At 40.1% G+C, this 23,431-nt stretch overlaps 2 protein-coding genes across 4 annotated transcripts; one reads left to right on the top strand and one right to left on the bottom strand.

Annotated features, from left to right (window-relative positions):
* Positions 1–1,544: 1,544 nt before the first annotated feature.
* On the bottom strand, positions 1,545–9,199 carry malt3 (MALT paracaspase 3). Of its 2 annotated transcripts, none has more exons than XM_005470748.4 (15): positions 9,062–9,199; positions 8,790–8,851; positions 8,558–8,682; positions 8,320–8,458; positions 8,060–8,235; positions 7,820–7,916; positions 7,284–7,319; positions 6,959–7,162; positions 6,240–6,417; positions 6,056–6,130; positions 5,729–5,856; positions 4,341–4,490; positions 3,192–3,346; positions 2,480–2,596; positions 1,545–2,381 (listed from the first exon to the last, which is right to left on the bottom strand). In XM_005470748.4, exons 2-15 carry the CDS (start codon positions 8,824–8,826, stop codon positions 2,058–2,060), a joined length of 1,941 nt encoding a protein of 646 aa, XP_005470805.1. In that variant the 5' UTR covers positions 8,827–8,851; positions 9,062–9,199; the 3' UTR covers positions 1,545–2,057. The 2 variants fall into 2 exon arrangements, with proteins under 2 accessions (XP_005470805.1, XP_019217158.1); XM_019361613.2 differs by having other exon boundaries at positions 8,790–8,870; positions 9,062–9,177.
* A 1,087-nt stretch (positions 9,200–10,286) lies between these two features.
* On the top strand, positions 10,287–23,357 carry alpk3a (alpha-kinase 3a). 2 transcript variants are annotated; one of them, XM_005470746.4, is made up of 15 exons: positions 10,287–10,660; positions 10,976–11,246; positions 11,662–11,694; positions 12,056–12,177; positions 12,579–12,696; positions 12,785–14,129; positions 16,896–19,245; positions 19,610–19,757; positions 20,308–20,435; positions 20,541–20,576; positions 20,668–20,942; positions 21,044–21,132; positions 21,242–21,459; positions 21,565–21,613; positions 21,703–23,357. In XM_005470746.4, the coding sequence occupies exons 2-15, from the start codon at positions 11,119–11,121 to the stop codon at positions 22,043–22,045; spliced, it is 5,382 nt and encodes a 1,793-aa protein (XP_005470803.1). In that variant the 5' UTR covers positions 10,287–10,660; positions 10,976–11,118; the 3' UTR covers positions 22,046–23,357. The 2 variants fall into 2 exon arrangements, with proteins under 2 accessions (XP_005470803.1, XP_005470804.1); XM_005470747.4 differs by lacking the exon at positions 11,662–11,694 and having other exon boundaries at positions 10,289–10,660.
* Positions 23,358–23,431: the final 74 nt, after the last annotated feature.

Here is a 23,431-nt window from a genome sequence, read left to right as displayed (position 1 = left end):
TCCGTTTCTTATGCAGGAAGTCAGAGAGTTAGAATTGTCCCCCTGGTGGGCATTATGTCCACCTACTATATGGTAAAATGTAATCACATTACTGTAAAAGTACAGTACTATACAACTCATGAGTCACCCCTTATTTCTATTTTGCTTCCAGTTAGCCAGACTTTTTGTAATTTAAAAAAAAGAAGATCTTGAGCAATAATCTCGAGTCAAAGTGTTTTGGACATTGGCTGATTTCTCACTAATTTTCACACCATTTTCAGCTTTTTTAGACCATGTTTTTTGTTTGTTCCATTGTTCCATTTGCTTGTTCTGCCACTTAACACTGACCAGTGAACCATTCAAGCATAAGAAAATGCACCTAGCCAAAGGCACAAACCAGTGTTGGGTCTACAAATGACAGACTCAGCAATCTTAAATTGCATCTTTAAGCACTTTTAAGCTGTTTCTAGCAGCCTGTTATAAAAACACATAATCTATTCCCATTTCTTTACCAGAATCTGCAGAAACTGCCAAAGATAGAACAGTTTGACGGGATCCATAAAATATTTTTTGCACCAACAAGGTGATTCCCAAAAACCTGACAGCTGAAAACTTGGCTTATAGCTGCACTAAAATAAAACTTTCAAAAGAGGAAACTGAAAAAGTGGAGGACGAAGGCAGAAGTGGTGAGCTTAAAAAGCAAAACAAAAACAGGACTACTTATGTCAGATGAGCAGTATCTCAAACTCATGTTCTTAAGAAATATGAAAAAAATCAGAAAAAAACAAAGTTGATGAAATCATGAATGCAGAAGAGTACACTCGGATTTTGATTCAACATGTAATAGCTTCTGGCAAATGTCTCACTGATGTTTTTCAGAATGACAGTGATCTTAAAAACACTGCCAATACAGTAAAAGCATACCTGGAACAAAACAAAAGGCAGCCAACATTGAAAGAAGAGCTTTGAATGTCCTTCAAGAAGCCTGGAGAACTATTCCTGAAGACTACCTAAAGAAATGAGAAGAAAGCTGCCTAACAGGGTTCAGACTTTTTTCGATGAATAAAAGTGATCATATCAAATATTGTCTTTCAAGCTCAACAGAATTGTACAAACTCTGTTTTCGTCTTATTTGCTGTATTTCCATGTATGTTTTCCATGTTCCAATAAATCAAAGCACCCATTTCCCAGTTTACTAAAAACAATATAAAGAACTGAGGGGTGGCTTGAGACTTTTGCACAGTACTATATCAAATGCAACCCACAGCATTTTTTAGCCTATATACGATGAAATCCATTTATCTGTTAGGTATAGGCTATGCACTAAAGGAAAAAAAATGTACTTTCATTTTTCCAGACTTAGCAGCTACTTGAGATTTTAATTCTTCGTTTTGAGCTAAAAGCACATTTTACTCCAATATTGTGACGATCTGGTAATGTACGTTAGGTTTAAAACTTAAGATAGACAACAGATATTAACTGAATGTTTCCAGCACCTTATTGAATTAATGCCATGAAGAATTTAGACAATCCAAAGGCAAAAGACGGCCCAACCCAGTACTAGCAAAGTTAAAACTTACATGTTTTAATTTATTCTACAAACTTGAATTAAGCATCACTGTGAAAATACTCCTTGAGAAAAACAAACAACCCCCCCCAAAAGAAAACAACAAATGTAGATTTTAAAGTTCAACAGAAAAACATATTGACATAAAAAATTGCTTGTTTGTTTTTAAAAAGTGATCAATGTAGTATTCTTTATTAGATAAATTACTGACAGTATTGTCTTCATTTAATAATTAGGGCCAGCCAGCTTGCCACTGATGGAAAAAAAGTGTTATGTACAATTAATGTTTTCTAAGCATATAATTTATGATGAAAATCAGCTTACAGTGTTATTGTGCCTACTAATCTAACAGCTGAAGGCTGATAAGACAAACACAAACCTCAATCACTTACTCACTTATACATTAATTATCATCATCATCATTCATAGACAAGTAGAAACATGTTTACAGCAACTGTAAACAAAACAACAGATTTCCAACCAGTATTTACAAAAGTAATACCAGAAAGTTTTAATGTGGACAGCTGAAGTCGTTCTCATCATTCTCTTCAGGTTCATTACTCCACGTAACTGGAATTTTAGCAGCACACACCGCCTTTCTAGTGAAAGGGCGGCATGACCCAGTCTGATGCAGCAGGGGATTGCTGCTAGCGATGTTGCCCATGCTTTTAGCAAAATTGCCTTCTCGTGTCCTGCCTGTTGCTCCATGATTCCTCCTGTACAGCTTGCAGGAAGCCACGAGAGGCTTTCCTATGTCCACCCGCTGGCTTTCTGTCTGACGCAGTTTACTGTCTCTGTGAGTATAGTGTAGATCCACCTTTATGACCATCGACTCCTAAAAAAACCCCCCAAAAAAACAAAAAAACAAAACAATTATTGTAAGGCGTAAACACTATTAGAAAAAGGAATTAGGATAGATATACGGAGGCATACCTTGAGCTTCTGAAGAGCACAGAGCCTCAGAGTACAGTCTGGGTTACCATTATTCATAAGTAGTAGTGAGTCCATCTCCTCTGACCTGCCAGACCTGGAAAATATGTCTTCCATCGTCTGAGGATTAAAAGCACAAATAATGTTATTATTATATATGTTAACCATCTTCATCAATATAAATAAACAGCTGTATTTACAATGGTTTGGCACTGAATCATTGCTAGAAAGTATCACATTCATAAATCAGCCACTAGATGTCAGGATTACGCGAGAGTCAAAGACAGCCAAACTGATGGAAGTATTTCACAAGAGCAGTGCTGCTCATAACTTCCTGATTCGCCTGCAGTTGCAGCATGCTGGAAGCCTATATATGGGCAGAACTTCCTCACACATGTGAAACGTGGGTGTGAATGGTCATCACTGAGAAATCCATTTTGTCTAGTGGAAACTGATGAGCATTTTGCCGTGAGCCATGTGGAATTTGTCGTGTAGGGACAAGCTGAAAATTTTATCCAAATCCTGAGTTTACTGATAGGCTTTGCCAAAAATCAAAAGGAGTTATGTAACAGTGTAAGTGTGACATTTCAGTGTCTAGTCATACTGCCGTTAACAATGCCCCTGCCTTTGTACTCCAGGGCCTACTTAGGCTTGTTCGGATAGCTGAATTTGATGAAAAAGTCTGACAGTGAAGTGGAAAATAAGAAATACTCACAGGTATACTGCTTAGTGTGACCACGCAGTCCTGAGTATGGGTGCCTGTGGTCTTTACAGTGGCAAAAGCTACAAGAACATTAGAGTACAAAGCTGAGAAGCTGACTTCCACTTCCACTCCGCAAAGAAACATCAGCCGCTTCTTCCGTGGTAGCTCTGAAAGCAGATGTGAAACGTTTTTTGTTTTTTAAACAGAAGGGGAAAAAAGCATGCATAAAAACAACATGTACCAAAACTTATTCGGCATTTAATTTTTTTTAATCATTATGCTATTTACTTAAAGAGGATTTTGCAGAGCCCATGACCAAATTAGGACTTTCAGCAACTCATTTATCTCAAGCCACAGACTTTTATCTTCCATCTAGAAAGAGTTCTTAGATTAACCCACAATATCAAGATTCAGTGTGAGCAAATGTGTAAAAAGAAAATACGAGGAAGTCTGAGTTGTCAAAAGAGACTTCCTTCCATCAAAGGGGAAAATGCACAGCGTAAAATAAACCATTTCCCTCTTTGCATTAATCAAACGGAATTATGAATTATGCTGAAAAAAATATCAAACCACAGTGTGTAGATTTAGTTTGTCACACATTGTTAAGTAGGAGGTGAGAAAAAGGTTAAACCGTACACTCAATCTCTTTGTGGGGATTTATGCTTCAGCGAGAGAAATCTACGTCACGACCGCAAACACCTCCGATGTAACTAACAGTACGTCGGGTCAACGCAGCCCGCAAGCCCCTGTTGTTACTGGCCTGTTCAGTACAGTCGCTTCCTTCTTGTACATTTCCAGCTACTTTTTTGAATTCATCAGCATGAGACTAACAATCATGGCCTCGATATAAGTGCTCTCAAATGTCAGCAAATTCCTAGAGGAGGATTGCTGAAATATCAGAATGGACATCAGGGAATTTACAAAGAAGTGGAAAAACTAGAGGAACATATGTTTGACCGTGAAAAACACTGACCGCGACAAAGAGGAGTATTTTTTTGTTTCTATCATGACTTTTACAGTTTATTAAAGACTGCGACATGGCCACATGTTAATTTGTTTTGCTTCAGAGGAAAATAAAGCATATTTGCGCATATTCTGTCACCAGCAGTAACATCGATAAAGAAAAAAAAAAAAAAACAAGAAAATGTTCTCCCATCTCACCATTTGCTTGTCTCCAGCAGGCGTCTCGCAGGTGAAGCTCTTTTGTGTGGCCGGTGGTTCGAACTGGATCTGCAAGGGATCGTGGTTCCTTCAATGTGTGTTTGATCTCCACCGCCTGTTTGCCTGTGATTAGAGGATCTCTGCCCAGATCTGGTGGAGAAAAGGAGGGGTTCAGATGGAGGTAAATACAATGAAATACAGCAGCTACACACGTTTGTAGAGATTTTTTGGCCCCTTCCTTTAACTCAGTCCTGTTTGAACAACTTTAAGAAAATCAGCACTGCTTAAAAACTCTGGTAACCTTCCAATCGTCCTAGTGCTCTGTTCATCTTAGGATAGCAGGGTGTGAGGAATGTTTCAGAAGAAAATATGAGAGATTCATCAGAATCTTATGGTTGTATTTGAGGAACTCTGGGATATTTTAAAAAAAGGCATTTTTAAAATTCACTGTTACTGATGACATGAGTTTTGGGAAAAACCCCTATTCACAAGATGTCAAGCATGCAAAAAAAATCATTAACAGGACTAAAAGGGGGAATATTCAGGGAGAACTAAAACTATGCTCACAGAATAGGACACAGATTTAGAGTTGTCATCTGAATAAAGCGAGTACACTCCTTTAATGAGAGGGTTATTACTATAAAACAAACGAGAGGCTTAAAGAGGCTCACAAACTTTAAAAAAAAGAAAAATTTTCATATCCAACACCACACTTATTCATTTAAATATTTTCACACACAGAGACAGGGCTGTCAGCAGGATGTCCTGTTCTGGTAAGTCTAATTTGTTAGTGAGCCCATGAGAGCAGTGACAGGGAGTGCCCAAACTGCAGAGCAGCTGTCTTGCACTCTGCAGCTCTCAGGTTTCTTGCTCTTCTCTATCCAACAGTGTGAATTTCCAAAGAATGAGGTCACATGCTAATGGCATTTTGAAAATTTCTTCTACCGGGGGCCCATCAAACTGACAAACACACTGAACAGCTTCCCTTCACCTGCACAGTCATCGCTTTACTTACAGGACCCGAGTAAACAACATTAAAATGAGAAACGAGCAATTCCAAAAGTTGTCTGTGGTCCGTGGTGTATACCAAAGGGCAACCTGTTCCCCTCAGTGCTGTTTACCCTTCATCTCTAACTGTCAGCCTACTGAATGATGTGTTTATATCCCTAATAAACTGAACAGAAACAAAAAGGAGGAAATGTACATTTTTAATTGACATGTATGGTTTTCTTAAAAATGAAACTAATGATTTTGGTTTCAGCCTCATTAATGTCTCACTCAATGCCATTTCTGTTGTTACAGCAGCCCTTTATATTAGGCATTTTGGAAATGAATCATCATGTAAACAAAGTAAAAACCCCATTCTAATTTTCCAATTTAACTCTTACCCTCTGAAACCTTCTCTAAAACATGCGTGACTTTCTCAGCTTGCAGGATGTGCTTGTTCAAGTACTTTGTAAAGATCCCAGTACTCTTGCCCCCGTCCTGGACCTCGAATGCTTCAGCATCTTCGCACCTGTAATAATTAAAGGAGAGGGGTTATTTTTATTTTGCATGACTTTCTACAACCGTGACTTTCTAGAATTTTATGCTATAAACCAAAAACAAGCTGCACATCAAATCAGTTAATTGATTCTCTCTCTCCCCCCCCCCCCCACACACACACACACATACACACATTTGCAGTTGAATACAAAACAATTAATACTACATACGTGGCATAACCGTAAACTGTGTTCCCGCTGGGTGCCAGTGGCTTGATGGCAGATAGTAAGGAACCCTGGTTATACCTACAGAGTGAAATGAAGTTACACAAATAACAAATCTATGTCATGTTAACTGAGCTTTTACAAATAAATTCACATATCGGCTCAGTGCAGAAATAATTATTGCACTTACCATTTTCTACAGGTGTCCAGTAGGATTACACTCAGTGCAGTCTGCCTTTCCTGCATGCTGAGCATGATCCTCTGCACACAGACACAGTTTTCGGTTCCGTACGGTTGCGGCGCATCGACGGACACCAAGTAATTCCTTCCCGCATGCTCATAACCATGGCCCGCATAGTAGAAAAGGCCTGTAGAGAGAATACACATCTAATTAGTACGGCAATAACAAAAGTGCTGCAGTAATTCTGCAGTCCTGGAATACATGACAGTCAATCTGAGGTGGTAACACATCATCACAAAGATGCCTGACTTCTAAACACATTTGTTTCATTATTAAGAACAGAAAGAGAGAATAGCAGCAGACAATATCACCTCACAGCTCCAAACTGTGCCAATAATAGTAGCTATTGACACCAACACTTATTTATTCATTTATTTTTAAACACTAACACACTGTTACGAGTGGAACAGTAAAACATCAAAAGAAGCTACATAACAAGCACGTGGAAATACGCAATACGTATGAAGTCATACAGCCATTATCTAACATCGATCACAAGATAGGAGCCACAGAATATGACGAAGGAAGTTACAGTGCTTTAGGTGCCACATAAACCTCTAAATAATAGTATCAGCATTTTCTAAGAACAGCAGCTGAATACTGAAATTCAGCTAATGACAAAGCTTTGTCCCAAAAAAATAGGCAGGAAAAAAAATTATTACGCTCACCATAAACGCCTTTGTCAAGGAGATGAATAAACTTCTCAATAGCAGTAAGCATCTCCTCCCTGGTCAGATCCAGCAAGGAAACGACTCTGAAGCCAAGCTGCCGCAGGAGGTTGCCAAGCTCATGAACATCCATGACGGGTGCCATCAAGGCCGGGTGGTTGGAGTAATTCAAGTTGCCAATAAGTAAGGCGACCTTATCAGTGGCTGCAAGAAAGTTCATTGTCTGATTCAAAAATCACTCCAACACAAGAAAATTCTCAAACACTCTGACAGTTTTCCTCTCCACACATCAAATGACACAATGTTTCTTTCCATTAAATTTTACCTGTGAGCACTGCCGGAGGAGGCTGATCACTTTGCACTAGAGATTGTGATTAAAAAAAAGAAGAAAAAAAAAAGGAAGCACAAAATCAGTTCATGTTAAACAAAAAACTGACCTAAAGTAGCATTTCTGTCTGGGGGGCATATAGAGAACAATAAAACTCAAAGATCCGATAGTATTCTCTGTGAAAGTCACTTTTATTCCAAGTAAGTTATAAACAGGAGAATCGCTTCAAGAACTAGTTTCACTTTACATCACTTTCCTGTTTTGTGTATAAGGCTTGAGCCCAGCACTATTTGGAGAACAACTTCCTTTTTAGTCTGTAGAAATGGGAAAGTACCTCCAGCATAATGGAAACAACTTAGTGCCTTAGAGCTAAATGAGTGGAATGAAAGGAGTGTGAAGAATTTACTTTTCTCCTTGTCACCTTTTATTAGTAATAGAGAAAGTAAAGGAATGGGAAAGAATACAGTGATGAAACTGGGATAAGAGAGGTATCACTGGACTGATTTTTGTTTTAGGTTTCACTTTCAGCTTACCAATGTCAACATCGACGGCCTCCGTCCACCTCTCTTCTAGTGTGTTAGATAGCGAGCACAGGTATGTTCCACTGTGTTCAGCTGTCGCGTGCTCAATCTGCAAATATAATAAATCACATTGTTTGTGTCTCTGTACCAAAAGTGAAATATTAACTACATTTTTTAATGAATTACACAGTGGGTGAAGGTTTGGGATCACAGGTAAGTAAACACTCCATCTTCACCGCCGTTCCTCCTTACCTGCAGTGTGCCGCTTGTCATGTCCAGCAGTGGCTGTCCATTTCTGTACCACTGGTAGGAAGGAGCTGGGATACCAAAGGCAGCGCAGTGTAGAGTGAGTTTTGTACCCGGTTTAATCTTTTGTGGCTTGGGGTTGGTGGCAATGTGAGGCTCACCTTGCCAGTCTATGGGCAAGCCTGACGTTTCAAAGAAAAAGACTTGTTGAAATGAAAACTGCATCTATACGACAAAAATGACATGCAAGCAGCATGATGATCTACCTGATTTATCAATGTCCAACACCTTGACCTTCACCCAGTTGCTGAACACACAGTTATAGTGCTGGTCATTCACTCGGCACACATAGAGCTGAGTTTCTTGAGCTTTGATGGTCAGATCAGCTTGAGTGCCACCAGGTTCCTTAGGGAGGAAATCATTGACAGCAACAAGCGGTCATTTTCACACTAAATCCAACAAGACTGCTTGAAAACTAACTTCTTAAAAGTTAAATTCACATACTTCTTTTCTACCGTCTGTAAACCATTGGTAGTTCAGGATGCCTGTGCCCTGAGCACGGACACTCAGAGTCACCTTATGGTTCACAGGTACACACGCAGAGACAGGATGACGCACTATCACAATTTCTAGAGAGGAAAAAAAAAACCTCAGTTTCCTAAAGCCAAACTTAGTTCTGTTTCACTGACAAAAATAACACTAGTGAAACAGTGCTGGTGCTGAGATTAAAACATACCACTGATCATTGTGTGCTTGGGGAAGGATCCAGTCATCTGTGCATTTTCTTCTTCTGCCGAACTGTAAGAAAAATCACTCCCTATAATATCCCCACGTACAGAAAAGAAACTCCAAATGAATGGCATGAAAAGGAAAACGATGTATTTAACCTCTCATTTCTAGTCAGGTCAGCTGTTAACCGTAAAAAACTCCAGGATATATTTAAAAACGTCCTAACTGAGTCAGTAGGTGTTTAATATGACCGTAAATATTACGTGTTTTAGTGCATACCTGTGTTCACCCTCGGACTAGTTGAGAAGCTGTCACCCCTCGGCCAGAATATGTTTTCCTGTTCCCAGGCTTCATAACTTCAAATATATAGCCCGAACTCTTCCTCCCTTTCCCGGAACGAGAAGGCGCACGCACACATTACCGTTATGTCTGTAGTACTGGAGCACCCAAACAACAAAGCAGTAAAGCCCAATCCATATCATGTTAAAAACAAACCCAAGTCTCCTTTTAGTTATAATACTGAAGTATATTATACACTTAAAAAACAAAAGAGAGCATTTCAGTGCCTGTTAGAGCGTTGTAAATTATTTAAATTAAAAGCCAAACCTCTTTTTCATGCATTACGGTAATGAGCAATCTGGCCCTTTTCAGCTGATGCATAATCACTGTCTGAGGTCAGAGTCTGGAGAGCAGCAAAGTAAAACGGTGTTTTTCAGTTCTAGTTAGTTAGTTAGTTAGTTAGTTAGTTAGGCTAACTCAAACTTTACTAGATGTCTGTTCGTGGTGCAACGCGAATAAAAAAATGTCATGTTGAAGACAAACAAGCTTCAAAAAACTTACGTCATAGCACAACTTTTGATCTGTAGATATATAAATCTGCAATACAAAGTGTTTAAAATGTCTCTTTATATGTTTCAGTAGATATTTTGGTCGACCATGAACGCTAATTGACTGTTTATAAGCATTTAATTACAATATATTCCAACAATATGTTTATTGATCTATAATGTGTAGTTTTATTTTTGTAAAGTACACAATAAAGTATACGATTGAATGCCTGTGTTCTATTTTTTTTAAAGGGGCCTTAGGTTTTAATACATATACTGGCTTGATTTTGGGATATTTGCTTGTTAATGCTACATAAATGTAATAAATTGTGATAGAAAAAACAACAACAACAAAACCCCCGCAGAGAACAGAGACAGACATTTGAGAGGAAAGAGTAAAATGTAGCAATCCTGAGAGTAATTTTAATGTTTTAAAAATGTGTCATCAACAGCTATTCCTTCCTTCCTAACATTATTAAATCAAAGTGCAGGTTTTGTAAGCCTGTTTTTGCCTGATAGGCCATATGAGCAACAAGGAGGTCAATGTGATTTAACCATGTGTTGCAATACAAAGAGTGTGTGTGTGTGTGTGTGTGTGTGTGTGTTGGAGGGGTGGGGGGCTGTCCTTTAGGAACTCCTGAGCAAAGCATTGGACTTAGACCATTGGCTGTCATCAGCTACATCATGAATCGAGTCTACATATAATCCACAAGAGTGTCTCACCAAGATGGGAAAGTTTTTCCAGCTTGTTGAGTCGGATCCAAACACGGCAGTGAGATTCTTCCATTGTGACTGTTAATGAAAAGACAGATTTGAGGCCATTGTGTTCTGGGTGAAATGGCTAACATTTTGCTCTGAATTCAGTTTGTTTGCAGATTTCTTTGCTAAAGTCTAAAGTCTAGTTTCGGAAAATCTGATGTGCTCTTGAGCCTATTTGTGGGCCTGCTATAAATAGGGCCCCTCTGGCAACACATGCATGTCTATGATAGGAGGTTACAGAGAATTTCTTCACAGACTCTGGCTCCAAAGTAACACTGACAACATCTTAATGGTAAGTTGGAAAATTTAGAGAGTTTTGCCGTGAACAAGAAAGACATCTCTTGTATTCGTAAGACATACAAGTAAATAACTTCTCTTAGGTTTGTGTATGACCACTAACAGCCCTTTCACAACCTGATAGCATGATCCTATTTATAACTTGCTCCAATGCAATTGCTTTGCTTGGTCAGAAAGGACAAGCACTAGGGCTGAAATGTGTGTTTGAGTTTTGTATGGGTAAATAACACAGAGTGTGTCGTTTGCTTTCTTTAATTAACAACCAACAGGTTTTGTTGTAATTCTGAAGTGTTTCTTTTCTCTTCCCCAGGAGCTCCTGCATGGACAGCAACATTTAATCTGAGCCTTGATCTTGGAAAGCTGTGGATGTGAAAGCAGAGTGGTTTTGTAGCCTGGGTGATTTATCTCAGCTATCTCGGATTGTACGTTTTTGGTGCGCTACCTCAGTGGACAATGACTTCCAGAAGGCCGATGACTCGATCTTTTTCTAGCAATGGGAGGACAAGCAGCTTCAGTGAAGACGAGGCTCCATCTTTCAATGGCCGCAATACTTACCTCTCAAATGTCCGGCCTGAAAACAGGTAGATAGTCTTATCTGTATTCTTTATGTATTTGTAGAGCATGTTGGTGAAGCAGATTGATATTGTTTTGATACAGATTGATACAAGAGGAAGATATAAAGTGCACAGTGGTCAAGAAAAAGAGTCTTGGTCTGGCAGGTCGAATAAAAAAAATCATAAAATATAGTTAACATTTCTTTGTATCTTTTATGTCATTTAACTGGTATAACACATGATCAAACTAGACCTATTAGATGAAGTTTGCCAAATTAAAGTTTTCAGATAAAATCACATATATCACACAAATAATTGTGTGTGCATTATCTATAAACTGTAGGAGGAGGACAGCTGTGAAACAATTTTACTGGGGTAGAGTCCCAGTACGCAGACCCTAATTAATCACTGTCGTTGCTTCGTTTGCCTCCTCTCTGAATAGCTATTCAAGGTATTCTCACTACAGGCCGGCGAGGTAATCTCTATTTTAAAACACTTCTACCCACTAACATCTTAACTGCAAAAACTGGTTTACTCCACGAATGAAACCCACACAGGTTTTGACTGACCAACATTGGTTTCGGTGCTGGGTTGGCAAGTTTGTTTTGCTTGACATCTCACAAGTTTGTGTCAACCTTTGACATCCTCGTCACTACCAGAAATTCCCATTAACATCCTTTCCTGTTGTTTTAATTTTAAAAAAAATAAAGTAATTGGAGCCTACTAGTTAAAGATGAAAGGGTTCACCTGATTAACTGAGATCAAGTGTAAAATTATCCACTATTTCTATTTGAAGCAAGAAGCTGACTTTCTAATGGATTAGCAATTCCTTCCAGGAGCACGTTGTGCAGTGTCATGGCTCAGCTGACTGAGGACATACAGCCATCTTTCGAGACCACCTTGAAGTCAAAGGCAGTCTCAGAGAACTGCAATGTGAAGTTCACCTGTGTGGTAACAGGTAGGCCTACGTCAAGGTAGCGTCTGTGCCCTGTTGTTTGTCGGAAAAACTGAAACCTCTCAGATTGAGCTTGGTGTGAAGTGGCAGGATGTGACTAATCTGAAAACAAAGGATTTTGCTTCGAAGGCAGCACTTCTTCCTGTATTTCTTCAGCACAGCTTAATTTTGAGCTTGTTTTTCAAGATGTTTTTGGCCTCAGGCAAGCTAGATGGGTGGGCCCACATGATGCAATAACCAAAATACATTCAAGTCAAAGCTTCCACACTGTGTTTTGTTAAGCATATCATTATTTTTTAATATATGAGAAATATAGCTGTTGCACATTAACAGCACTGTGTAGCACAGGGAGTGTAATGTTTACAACCAGAGGCAAGGTGTTCATTATACCATTTCCATGTCAGGTTACCCAGCTCCAGAACTAAAGTGGTATAAAGACGATATGGAAATGGATCGCTACTGTGGACTCCCGAAATATGAAATTCGTCGAAATGGAAAAACTCATACCCTTCATATTTACAAGTATGTAAGACAGGCTTGCATTAATTGTACTGCAGAGACGTAGCTCTTTGTTTGTTTTAATGACATTAACAAGAGCTTCTGTTTCTAGCTGCACAGTAGACGATGCAGCCATCTACCAAGTCTCAGCCAGCAATAGCAAAGGTATTGTCTCCTGCTCTGGTGTTTTGGAAGTTGGCACCATGAATGAGTACAAAATCCACCAGCGGTTCTTTGCTAAGCTGAAACAAAAAGCAGAGAAGAAGAGAAAAGATGCAGAGGAGCAGACCAAGAAGGAGAATAAAGAAAATGTTCAGAAAGCGAAGCCACTGATTAGTCCAGAACACCCTCAGAGGAAACGGGCTGTCCCACCACCAGAGGAGAGGGAAGTAGTCAAAGAGTGTGAGGCTATGGAGGAACTGGGAGCTACTGCAGAACCTAATGGAATTAGCTCAGAAAATGAGGAAACAGCTTCTTTGGCGTCCCGGGACAGAGGTCTTGAGGACGAGACAGGTCCATCAGACGAGACGTTGGCCACTAAGAGAATAAAGATGTCAAATGGTGTAGATGCTGGAATTAATAGCAGCAGAAGCCATATGATGGGAGTTGGAGGTGAAAACTGTTATGATGGAGGAATCAGTTTGGCACAGTTTTTGGCAGAGACTCTTCAGTCCCAGGCTGCGGAGGAAAAACAGAATTCATCTCAAGCTGAGAAAGATAAAGAAGTGGGAGAAGCTGTTTTGTGTGACAATCAAGAGAAAGAGAAGGAGGAAGAGGAGCTGCAAAAAAAGAGAGAAGAACAAGAAAAAGCTCAAAAGGAGGAATATGAAAAAGAGAAAAGAAGAGAGGAAGAACAGGCCATCAGAAGGGAGAAAGAAAGAGAAAGGCAACCCCAGGTGTCGCATACAGCAGCCCATGGCAAACATGGCCCAGACGTCAAACATCACAGCAAAGGCCATAAGGATCATGACCACCACCACATCCAGACTTCCATCTCCTCTATGCTCCACTCAGTCAAAGACTTCTTCTTTGGTAAGAGCAAGAAAAGCACTCATGGTCACACTGACAATGAAGAGGCTGATTTTGAGCACTCAGTGGAGGCTCCTGAACCAGAAATGCCACCATCATTTCAGCCGCAAGAACACAGTCCAGACGTGTCCAAACCTCTCACAGAGGAAGCTGTGCCGATGGAAATGGATAAACCCAAAGAGCCTTCAGAAACTACTGTGGCTACAGAACACCAGCCGCCGTCGGTAGAGCCAGATACATTTAAATATGAAGACCATGCACGACACTCGGCCCTGCCACCATCGCATGAACTGCCACAAGTGGAGTCCACAAGGCCAGGTGTGACAGAAAGTGAGGATGCCGTGGAAGCCATGGAGGTGTCTGTGAGGATGGAGAGCAGCAGCGCAGGTGAAGAAGTGGCACTGCCCGGGCTTCAATTTGTCACAGAGGTATGTACAGGGGTCTTTCACAGCAGCACGTTAGATCCACTTGTGCAATACAAGGTGAGCACAAGATGAACTTCCTCACCACCCCACACAAAAATCATTGAAAAGAAAATTAGAGGGAAAGAAGTGTCTTTGTACCTGGGGTGTATGTTGTGTGAGTGTCTGACTGTGGTTATTTCATCTTCAAATAAAGTATCAGTGAGTTGTACTAAAAATTAACACCTAGATAAGATGATTTAGATTTCACTATAGAACAAAATTTAGTCCGTTTTTAAGTTCTTTTTAACATCCTTGAAAAAAAATTGCCTCTCAGTTTTCAATCAGATTTATACATAAAGACTTTAGAAGTAGTAAAGAAGCAAAAACGATGATTAGATGTCGTAATCATGGGTCTCTAGACAGTTAAAAACACTTTAACCTCAACGCATAATATTAGTGATCAGCAACTTTTAGGAGTGAGTCAGCTTAGGTGTGTGACACAACTGTTTTGCAGCAAAGATAAACCCCGCAAAAACACTGTGGGAGAAATAGGGAAGCTTAAGATGCGTTTCACTAGTTACATGCAGGGTTGGGGGATGTTGTGCATCTACACTGTAAGATAGGCTGCATGTTGGGATTCACATGTTGGCTGTGGTGAATGGGGCCAGGAGTGCGTCAGAGATCATGATGAAACCTGAATGTCAGATGCGGGTCTCACGTTACAAACAGGGCTTTGCTTTAAAGAGGTTCAGCGGTAGTAGAGTGAGTCCGGCGGCAGGTTTCGGCATGAAAGGAAGGGACACATTCCTCACTGCCCCCCATACCTTAAAATAAACCCTTTCCTCATCGAGACAAGAGAGAGGAAGGCAGCACTTCTGTCATCTCACTGTCCAACTTGTCGAATAGCTACATGTATGTCAGAAATTTGCTTTTTTTTAGGGTTAAACTGATACAGACTATGTGCCTGACCATTGGCCTTTACAGCAAGCAGCCTTAAGGCGTTCACAACACAATTCTTTGATTTTAAGTGAAGTTTTTCTTCAGCAGTTTGTCTTATCAGTTACACAGTTAAATATGTCGCACAAGTATATTGACATTTACCTGAAATTACCCAATAAGTGTTACACTGTTACCTTTAAAGGTTTCAGACTAGAAATAGTGGTTACATAGTTTTAGTTGCACTTGTTAATCTCATATTTATTCAGCTTTTGTTTTTCTGCGCATTTTTTAAATGTATTGTTTGCTTGACAAGAAGGGAAATATTTATGGGATAATATGTGATCACTTAAGAAGCCTTATATGGGTATTATGAGCCACATTAAAATGCCACTAAGTGTTAGTAGCTTTGACAAGTAATTACGACTTCTTCGGTTTCAGATTCTGGTTTATTGCAAACCAGATGTTTGTTGTTCTATTCATAAATTTCCTTTTTTTTTTTTGTTAATTGTAACATAGCATTAATGTCCAAGCGGTGCACAACGATATGTGGAAAAGGAAACTGAAGTAACTATGTTTAACATCCACCTGCTGGGTGATTGCATATCCATAATACGGAACTACAACTGTACCTTTACTATGTTGTGGTTAGGTACAAGGCTCTATAAATGAATAATGAGAGGAAGTTGTAACTATTATCTGAACAATCTTTTCTCACATGATTGTGACCTTTTTTACACACAATGTACACAGTGGTGACAAATAGCTTCATTTTTAATTTGAATGCGACTCCAGTTCCCTTCCATCGAAAGCTACAACTTCTTTTTTTGGCAGTCACTGCCGGCCACACTTATTGTCACGAGGCATCACATGGTTGCTTTACAGCTCTGTATAAATTTTAATGATGAGGACAGGGGGGGGAAAAGCGCCCTAAGTGGAAAAAAACAAAAGGAAACTAATAACACTTTTTTATGTAACTCAAAGCTTGACCACACTTAATGTGATATCTGCTTTCTAATTAGGATTTTTGCTCTTCAGAGTCAAATTCTGTTATTTTTTTAATTATCAGCTATTGTTGAGGCTTGAGGCTACCCAATATTTACATTAGATTTCTATCTATCATGCGTGTTATGACTGGTCTTTGGCTGAGACACAAGCTATCATTCATTCACCACCTGGCAAATACTTTTGTGTAAACTGCACACCTATGTCAGCTATGCGGGAATTCCCCTGTTTATCCTTCAACCTCAGAGCAAAACAAGTGCACTTTCAAAGCCAGTGACATTTCATGTTTTGTCCCCTTCGCAAAGAATAACTTTGAAGTGAAGGTTGGCGTAAAAGGTTAATCAGTTAAAGCTCCAAAGGAAAGAAGAAATATTTTTTTGACCATTTTACTGGACACTCACAAGTGTAAACCACTGTCTTGCACATGATAGGCAGTTAAAAAAAATGTGGCTAAAAGAAGCTGACCGGTCAAAAAAGTTAATAATATTCAGATTTCCTTTAGTTGTTTTGTAATTCATGGCACAAAAACTTGTCAGAGTCTAAATATGACACACAGTCACAAGTCAGAGGTGTAAATTCGCTGTAACAAGATTCTTGAAAACAAGAAAAAGAACACTTGCAACCGAAACACATACAGTTCCTCTACAAATGAAAGTGGTAAAAATATTTGCATCCATAGCATGCAACATAATGCATCTTTAAAGTGAGTTCTGAAACATAACATAATAATACATGTACAGCACCTTGGTCAACAGGTGTTGTTTTAAATATGCTATATAAATAAATGTGACCTTGACTGTGACTTATACTTGAAAATGCCATTACGGTGATTTTTCTATTTTCAATCAGGCTGACTTTCAAGATAAAGACTCGGAGGTGGTCTCGGTTATCAAAGAGGTTCACGTCACTGAGCAAGGGCCAGATTCACCGCAGCGTAATCAGCAGGCTGAGAGAGATGAGTCTGTTCCAGAGGATGATAAGTCTGCCTTGCCACAGACCCAAGATTCAGCTGATAAAGAAGGGGGCACCCCCACGCCCACCCTCACCAGCTTGGGAGAACGCTGGACTCCCCCTCACAGCATCGTCTCGGCAGCGGAAAGCCACAGTCCTGGAGAAACGCCCACTGAAACTTTGCAAGAAGAGGGGAAGCAAGGTGAAGTTGACATGGAGGAGGCTAGTTCTTCTAATGAGTTACATGAGGAAGAGAAAGCCGAAGTGAAATCAAAGAAGCAGGGATTTTCAGGTATAAACGGATCTGAGATGACTAAATTGTCAACATCTTCTCTGGAAAGCCAAATACAGGCATGCGAATCTAAAAAGCCTGATCAGGTGCTTGCTGATGTGGAAGCATTTGGTGCAGAAGCACATCGTCTAAAAGAGGAGACCGAATTTACTTCACTGATTCAGGAAATGAATACAGGATTTCCGCCCACTACACTCCCTGAGAGTTTAGACAAGGCTGACCTAAAAATGCAACATAAACCCACTCGTGCTAGGTCACAGGAAATCACAGAAGTCAGCGATGTTAGTGCTACACAAAGTTCAAGCTCTGGTTTTACAAGAAGCGGGGGAAGATATGAGCAAAACAAAGTGGCAAATTCTATTTTAGAGAAAGAAGGACATAATAATCTGTGTGACAGTCTAAAAACACAGGAGCAAGTGTGTTTAGAGGTGGAGAGCGCTGAAGTGAAGAATGAGATTTTACAGGTTGAAGCAGAGACAGAAAAGCGGACTCCAGTGAACACAGAGGAGCCGATTCAATCAAAGATAACACAAATGGAGGAACAGAGTAATACTGCATATCAAAACATGAGTGGGAGTGGCTGGAGTGGTGTGCATTCAGAGAATATTCCATCAATCCAGATATCTACTATTGAAGACATCCCCGATACTAAACCAAATGTGCCAGATCTGAGCCCAAGTGAGCAATTTCTAATCCCCAAAATTGAAATAATGGAGGCTGAGCTCAAAGAGTCTACTTTGCCACTAAGTATTTTGGCCCTAGACAAGCCAGAGTCAAGTAATTTGCAAAAACATGATGCAACTCCTGCTTCTGACTTGTTGCCCACGCAGAAAGGTATGCAGAAAGATTACCACATTTCACCGACGGAGAAAATAGAAGTTGCACAATTAGATGGCAAGACAGAAAATACACACGTGGAAGGGAGAGAAGAGCCCCCTCAGATGAGCTATGCATTAATTCCTGTTATAAATGTTTCATTCACTGACGATAAGGAGGGTGATGCATGTGTAAACAACCATGTGTCAGACACAGAGCAGTCTGCTGAAACTCCAAAGGGGCCTTTGTTTGTGGTGCCACCAATTTCTGTCACTTGTCATGAAAGTGATCCACCACAATTCAGCCTGCCCACTTACAGTGAGCCAACAGAAATGGAAACTTCAGCTGACACGCAAAGCGGAACAAAGAATGACAGTGACAAAAATGAGGCTGTGAAGCCTGAAAGTGCTCAAAATAGAAGACCTAACTTTGATGAAAGAAGTGTCAAAGAGAACACTCCCACTGTGCTAAATGAAGCTCTGAAACCAAAAGTCGGTGACAGTGTTTCGTTATTCAGCAAAACAACAGTGGACGTCCTTGTCCCTGAAAGTTTGAAACCCAAATCCCTCAAAGATGCCAAGACAGAGAATTCAGTGTGCGTTGAAGATCCCCAGAAAAACAGATTTTCTGTTGAGAGACTCAGCTCCAAGCCCCCAACAAGTCCAGCTAGTCTCCGCAAATTAATATCCAAAGCTGCTGCAGACTCAGACAACGAGGCTGCGGCAGCTGAAGATCTAAGCGGAGGGTCTACACCAACATCATCCCTTTCCTGTGAAAGCAGTCCCCGAATGAAACGCAGAGACAGTCTAACTCTCATACGCTCTGCCACGCCTGAGGAGTTGGCCTCTGGAGCTCGTCGCAAAATCTTCATCCCAAAACCTAAAGAAGACATAGATGGGACACTAGCACTAGATACTCAAGGGAAGAGGGAGTCCCCTTACATGTCACCCAGCCAGGCCCGCAGGGCATCGTTACTGCAGGCTCAAAAAACCCCACCAATCGAGAGACGCTCCCCGCTGCTGAATCGCCGAAAGTCCACCTTGGAGGTGCCCAAAGTGGTGGGGGAGACTCCCACAGAAGAGACGGCCAGCACCAAACGAGAGGAGAAACCTGCTGAAAAAAAGATAGACCCTTTGAAAGGTAAAGTTGTCTTTTGTTTAATTTAGCAAAGGTATTATGAAATGAAGAGGGTTTTTTTTAATCATATTAACTAAATATATGCTTGGAATATAAATAAATAATGAGGCAACCTGTCCAGCCTTCCCCCATAACCATGGATTGGATAAGCGGAGAAAAATGGATGGATGGATGCATAGACAGATAATTAGCCTCTATGTAGTTACAAGCAACTATCTGTTAAATTACAGTGGACTGTCTAATTTCCCTGTTTTCATACTTCTCATTTATATCAAATATATCATCAGTGCAAAAATGTGAAATAAACTGCCACTTAAGGAACAGGAAACATCACATGAGCTCCACCCTCCTTTCCATGCATCACCAGCTCCGCAGGTTATCCGTAAGATGCGTGGAGAGCCATTCCCAGACGCCTCTGGACACCTGAAGCTTTGGTGCCAGTTCTTCAACGTGCTCGGTGACTCCACCATTAAGTGGTACAGAGATGAGGAGGAAATCCTAGAGGTGAAAAGAAGGTTAGTTTTCACTTTTGCTCATTTTATGGTCATAACCACCCTAACAATCTGTAAAATCACATGTTCAATTTGTTTTAGGTATTAAAAGAGCTACTTTTCACCTTTGCCATTTCTATTATTCTGAGGATTTCCAGCCAAAATGACAAATGGCCGGGTTCCAAATATGAAACAATAATGCTTCAAGGATAAGCAGGATTTATTTGGGCCTGAGTGCATCCCATGGTCTTCTGTCATTCTCATATTCTCACTGCAAAAGATGTCCAGCTCATGTGACTGTGAACCCCACAGCTGTAACACAGAGAGGTGAATCTCTGGCTAGACACAGAAACTGTAACCTGACACAATATTTTTCCCATCTCCAGGGTGCATTAAAAGTCTATATATGTGCTAACGGTCGCTGTGTCAGCAGTCTGCTGCCACACAGCACGTGCATCTGTCTCACAGTGACATCTTGTGGGTTGTTGGGGGAATTGGAGTCTCTCAATTGAATGCGTTCATGATTGTGTGTGTGTGGATTTTTTTCTTCATTTTTTCTCATTTTATGCTCAAGTGGAGGAGATGAAAGCCAAGTAGCACTGGCAATTGTTCTCGCGTCCAAACAAGACTGTGGTGTATACGGCTGCACGATCACTAATGAATACGGGACAGACAGTACTGACTTCCTCCTCAGTATAGACAGTAAGAAACAGCACGTATGGAAAAAATCAAAATTGTAATTTAGAGTGTGTTTTACTAATATTAATTTCAATTTATTTAAGGTGTTGTCTGTTTTCTCTCTTACAGTTATGTCTGAAATACTGCTAAAAGATGATTTGGAAGGTACTTTTTGGTTAAACACTATATGCATCTGAGCCTTTGTTTATACTCTATTTTTAACTGGATTCCCAGAGTAACTCTGTTTTTGCTTCAGTTGGAGAAGAGATAGAGATGACCCCGCTCCTGTTCAGCAAAGGCTTGGTCGACTCTGGCACTTGGGGTGACAAGTACTTTGGTCGGATCATGACAGAGAGGTTGCACCTTGGGGAGGGCTGCGCGCACAAAGCCAGCCAGGTTAAGGTCATCTATGGGCTGGATCCTGTCTTTGAGTCCGGAAGCACTTGCATTATTAAAGTTCGAAGCCCCATCCCTTATGGGACCAAACAGGAGAGCAACCTTGCAGAGAGAAATCTAGAAATTACTAAGCATGTGAGTTTCACTGAAGAACTTTTGTTTAATTTTAGTATATATGGTTAAATAGTGCTTGCTTCTGCTTTATTATTATAAAAAAAAAACCCTCTGTTTTCTAGGAATGCAAAGTCCAAAACATGATTCGAGAATACTGCAAAATCTTCTCAGCTGAAGCAAGAGTTATTGAAAACTTTGGGCCTTCACTAGAGTAAGCAGCAAATATATGTTTATTCTGATAATTGAATCCATTAAAATTATACTATATACAGTATATTACTGCTTGTGATCATCCCACTGTTACTTTATGTTGCCCACAGAGTGATTCCTCGCTATTTGATGTACCGGCCAGCAAATTCTGTGCCGTATGCCACAGTGGAGGCTGAGCTTACTGGTTTATTCCTTAAGTATTGCACGATGGATGCTAAAGGGAAACTGGTTATGCAAAAGATTTCCGAGATAGAGCAGAAATGCTGCAGCTTCCAGCACTGGATCCATCAGTGGACACATGGCAATTTGTTGGTCACTCAGCTCGAGGGTACACCACACATAAAATAATCATGAAGGCAATCATTTAAAGTAAATGTTAGCGGGATCATGACCATTAAAGATTCTCTATGGCTTGTTTTTTCATGTTTTCTAGGTGTTGAAACAAAGATTACAAACGTGAGAGTTGTCACCAAGTCAAAAGGGTTTGTATCGCACTCCCTACATGCAAAATTAATTGTTTGTTTGCTGCTAAATAGCTGCAATAACCCCCCCGCCTCCCTTTGTTCTTCAGATACCAAGGATTAACTGAGTGTGGCTCACCTGAGGTGTTCAACCAGTTCCTGACAGTCCATCAGTGCAACTACTACTGCGGGCTCCTTGGCCTGCGCCCGCTTAAGGCTATGGATAGTCTGCAGCAGCCCGCCAAAGCGAAGGGCTCAAAAAGCCCTCTGCTCAACCGCAAAGCGGGGTCTACCAGCCCACAGCCCCAGCGAAAAGGACACAGCCCTCAAATTGCTAGAAAAGCTAATTCTAGCCCAAAGGTGACTAGAAAGGGTCAGGAGACAGAGGACAATAAATCAAGTGCAAAACCAAAGCCAGCAGAAATTACTGATGCCACTGTTGAAACAAGGTAGGAGAAGGGGCTCTTGTTCTAGCAATATCTCATTGCTTTCATTGGTTTAGTATTAAGTGTTACTTTCCAGTTATCAAAGGCGGCACGAGAAAAAGAGTCATTTGTCAGCTTGACGTGGTAAAAACTTATTGTGAATATCTACCCCTGTGAGGAGACGTCCATCCTCAGCGTAGTTAAAAGGTTTGCGAGAATGTTTGGCATGACGGGCACAGCGATTTTTAAACCTCATAGTCTTCTTTTCTACTTTTACAGAAGAGGAATCACTGAACTGACATAGCTTTTCTAAAAATCTTTGAACACCTGCCTCAGAGTATTATCAGCTCTATGAGTGGACAAACAACTCTCCAAGCAATATTTGCCAAATGAGCCAACAGGAGATGTCAGCATTAAGGTGTTTTCATTTAAATGTCGTGTATAAAATGTACATGGCCACGATGCATGTATGTTTCACTCGCTATCTAGAATGTATTATAAGTATTATACGTAGATGCTGCATGTTCACGTCATGTACAGAATGTGTATCGAGTAAAAGGTGCGCTCATTTCTGGGTTAATATTTATTGCTAGTATTTAAACTTTCTTCACAGCAAAGTTGAGCTCATGCTGTGGATTAACAGCACCATTTTTAGATAAAAAATGTTTGTGTGCACTTTGTTTTTGGCTTTTTTTTAGTTATTGTGACTGATTGTTGTTTTTCCAGTCCCTTTCCAGTATTTTCACATTTTAGATGGCAAAACTGTATTTTATCTCAAAGAAAAGAGCTGTTTTGGGAGTGTACCGCTGGTCAGTAGTAGGCAGAAACTTCATTAACATAACCTTTTTATTCTTATATTGTGTGAGGCCCGCAGGTACATTAGGAGATGATAAGGATGAAAAGCCGCTCAGTTATCACATTAACTTTGTATTCTTGGTTAAAGTCCAACAGAGGTCAGTTCTCTCCTACAAATAACACTGAACCTGTGTGAAAAGAAAGCTTTGGGAATTTGTGTCTTGATTAATGATTAATAAGGATATTCAGAAGAGTCCAAACTAGTACAGCTGCTGTCAGCTGCTGTCACTTGTGTATTCACTAACTGCATGAAGCCTTATAAATGAAGGAAAAGAAAACATGGAAATATTTGAAATTGAATATTTGAGAAAACAAAATAATAATGAATAATGTGTACATAAATAAATGGAGTAAATATCCAAAGTAACATGAAGAACAATAATAAATGAGTGAGGGTGCGTGTGAATGACTGAGTGAATGAATAAATGTGTCTTTGGTATGTCACACTGTGTCTGCTTTTCTAAAGAAATAAATATGTAAAACAAGTCCAGTCATGAGTTTTATTTCCATTTTTTTATAGTAGTTAACATAGTATATATAGATAGATAGATAGATAGAT

Source organism: Oreochromis niloticus, linkage group LG7, assembly GCF_001858045.2.
Source record: "Oreochromis niloticus isolate F11D_XX linkage group LG7, O_niloticus_UMD_NMBU, whole genome shotgun sequence".
Taxonomy (NCBI): domain Eukaryota; kingdom Metazoa; phylum Chordata; class Actinopteri; order Cichliformes; family Cichlidae; genus Oreochromis; species Oreochromis niloticus.
The sequence above is the reverse complement of the archived record's forward strand: the minus strand, read 5'-3'. Positions and strand labels throughout refer to the sequence as shown.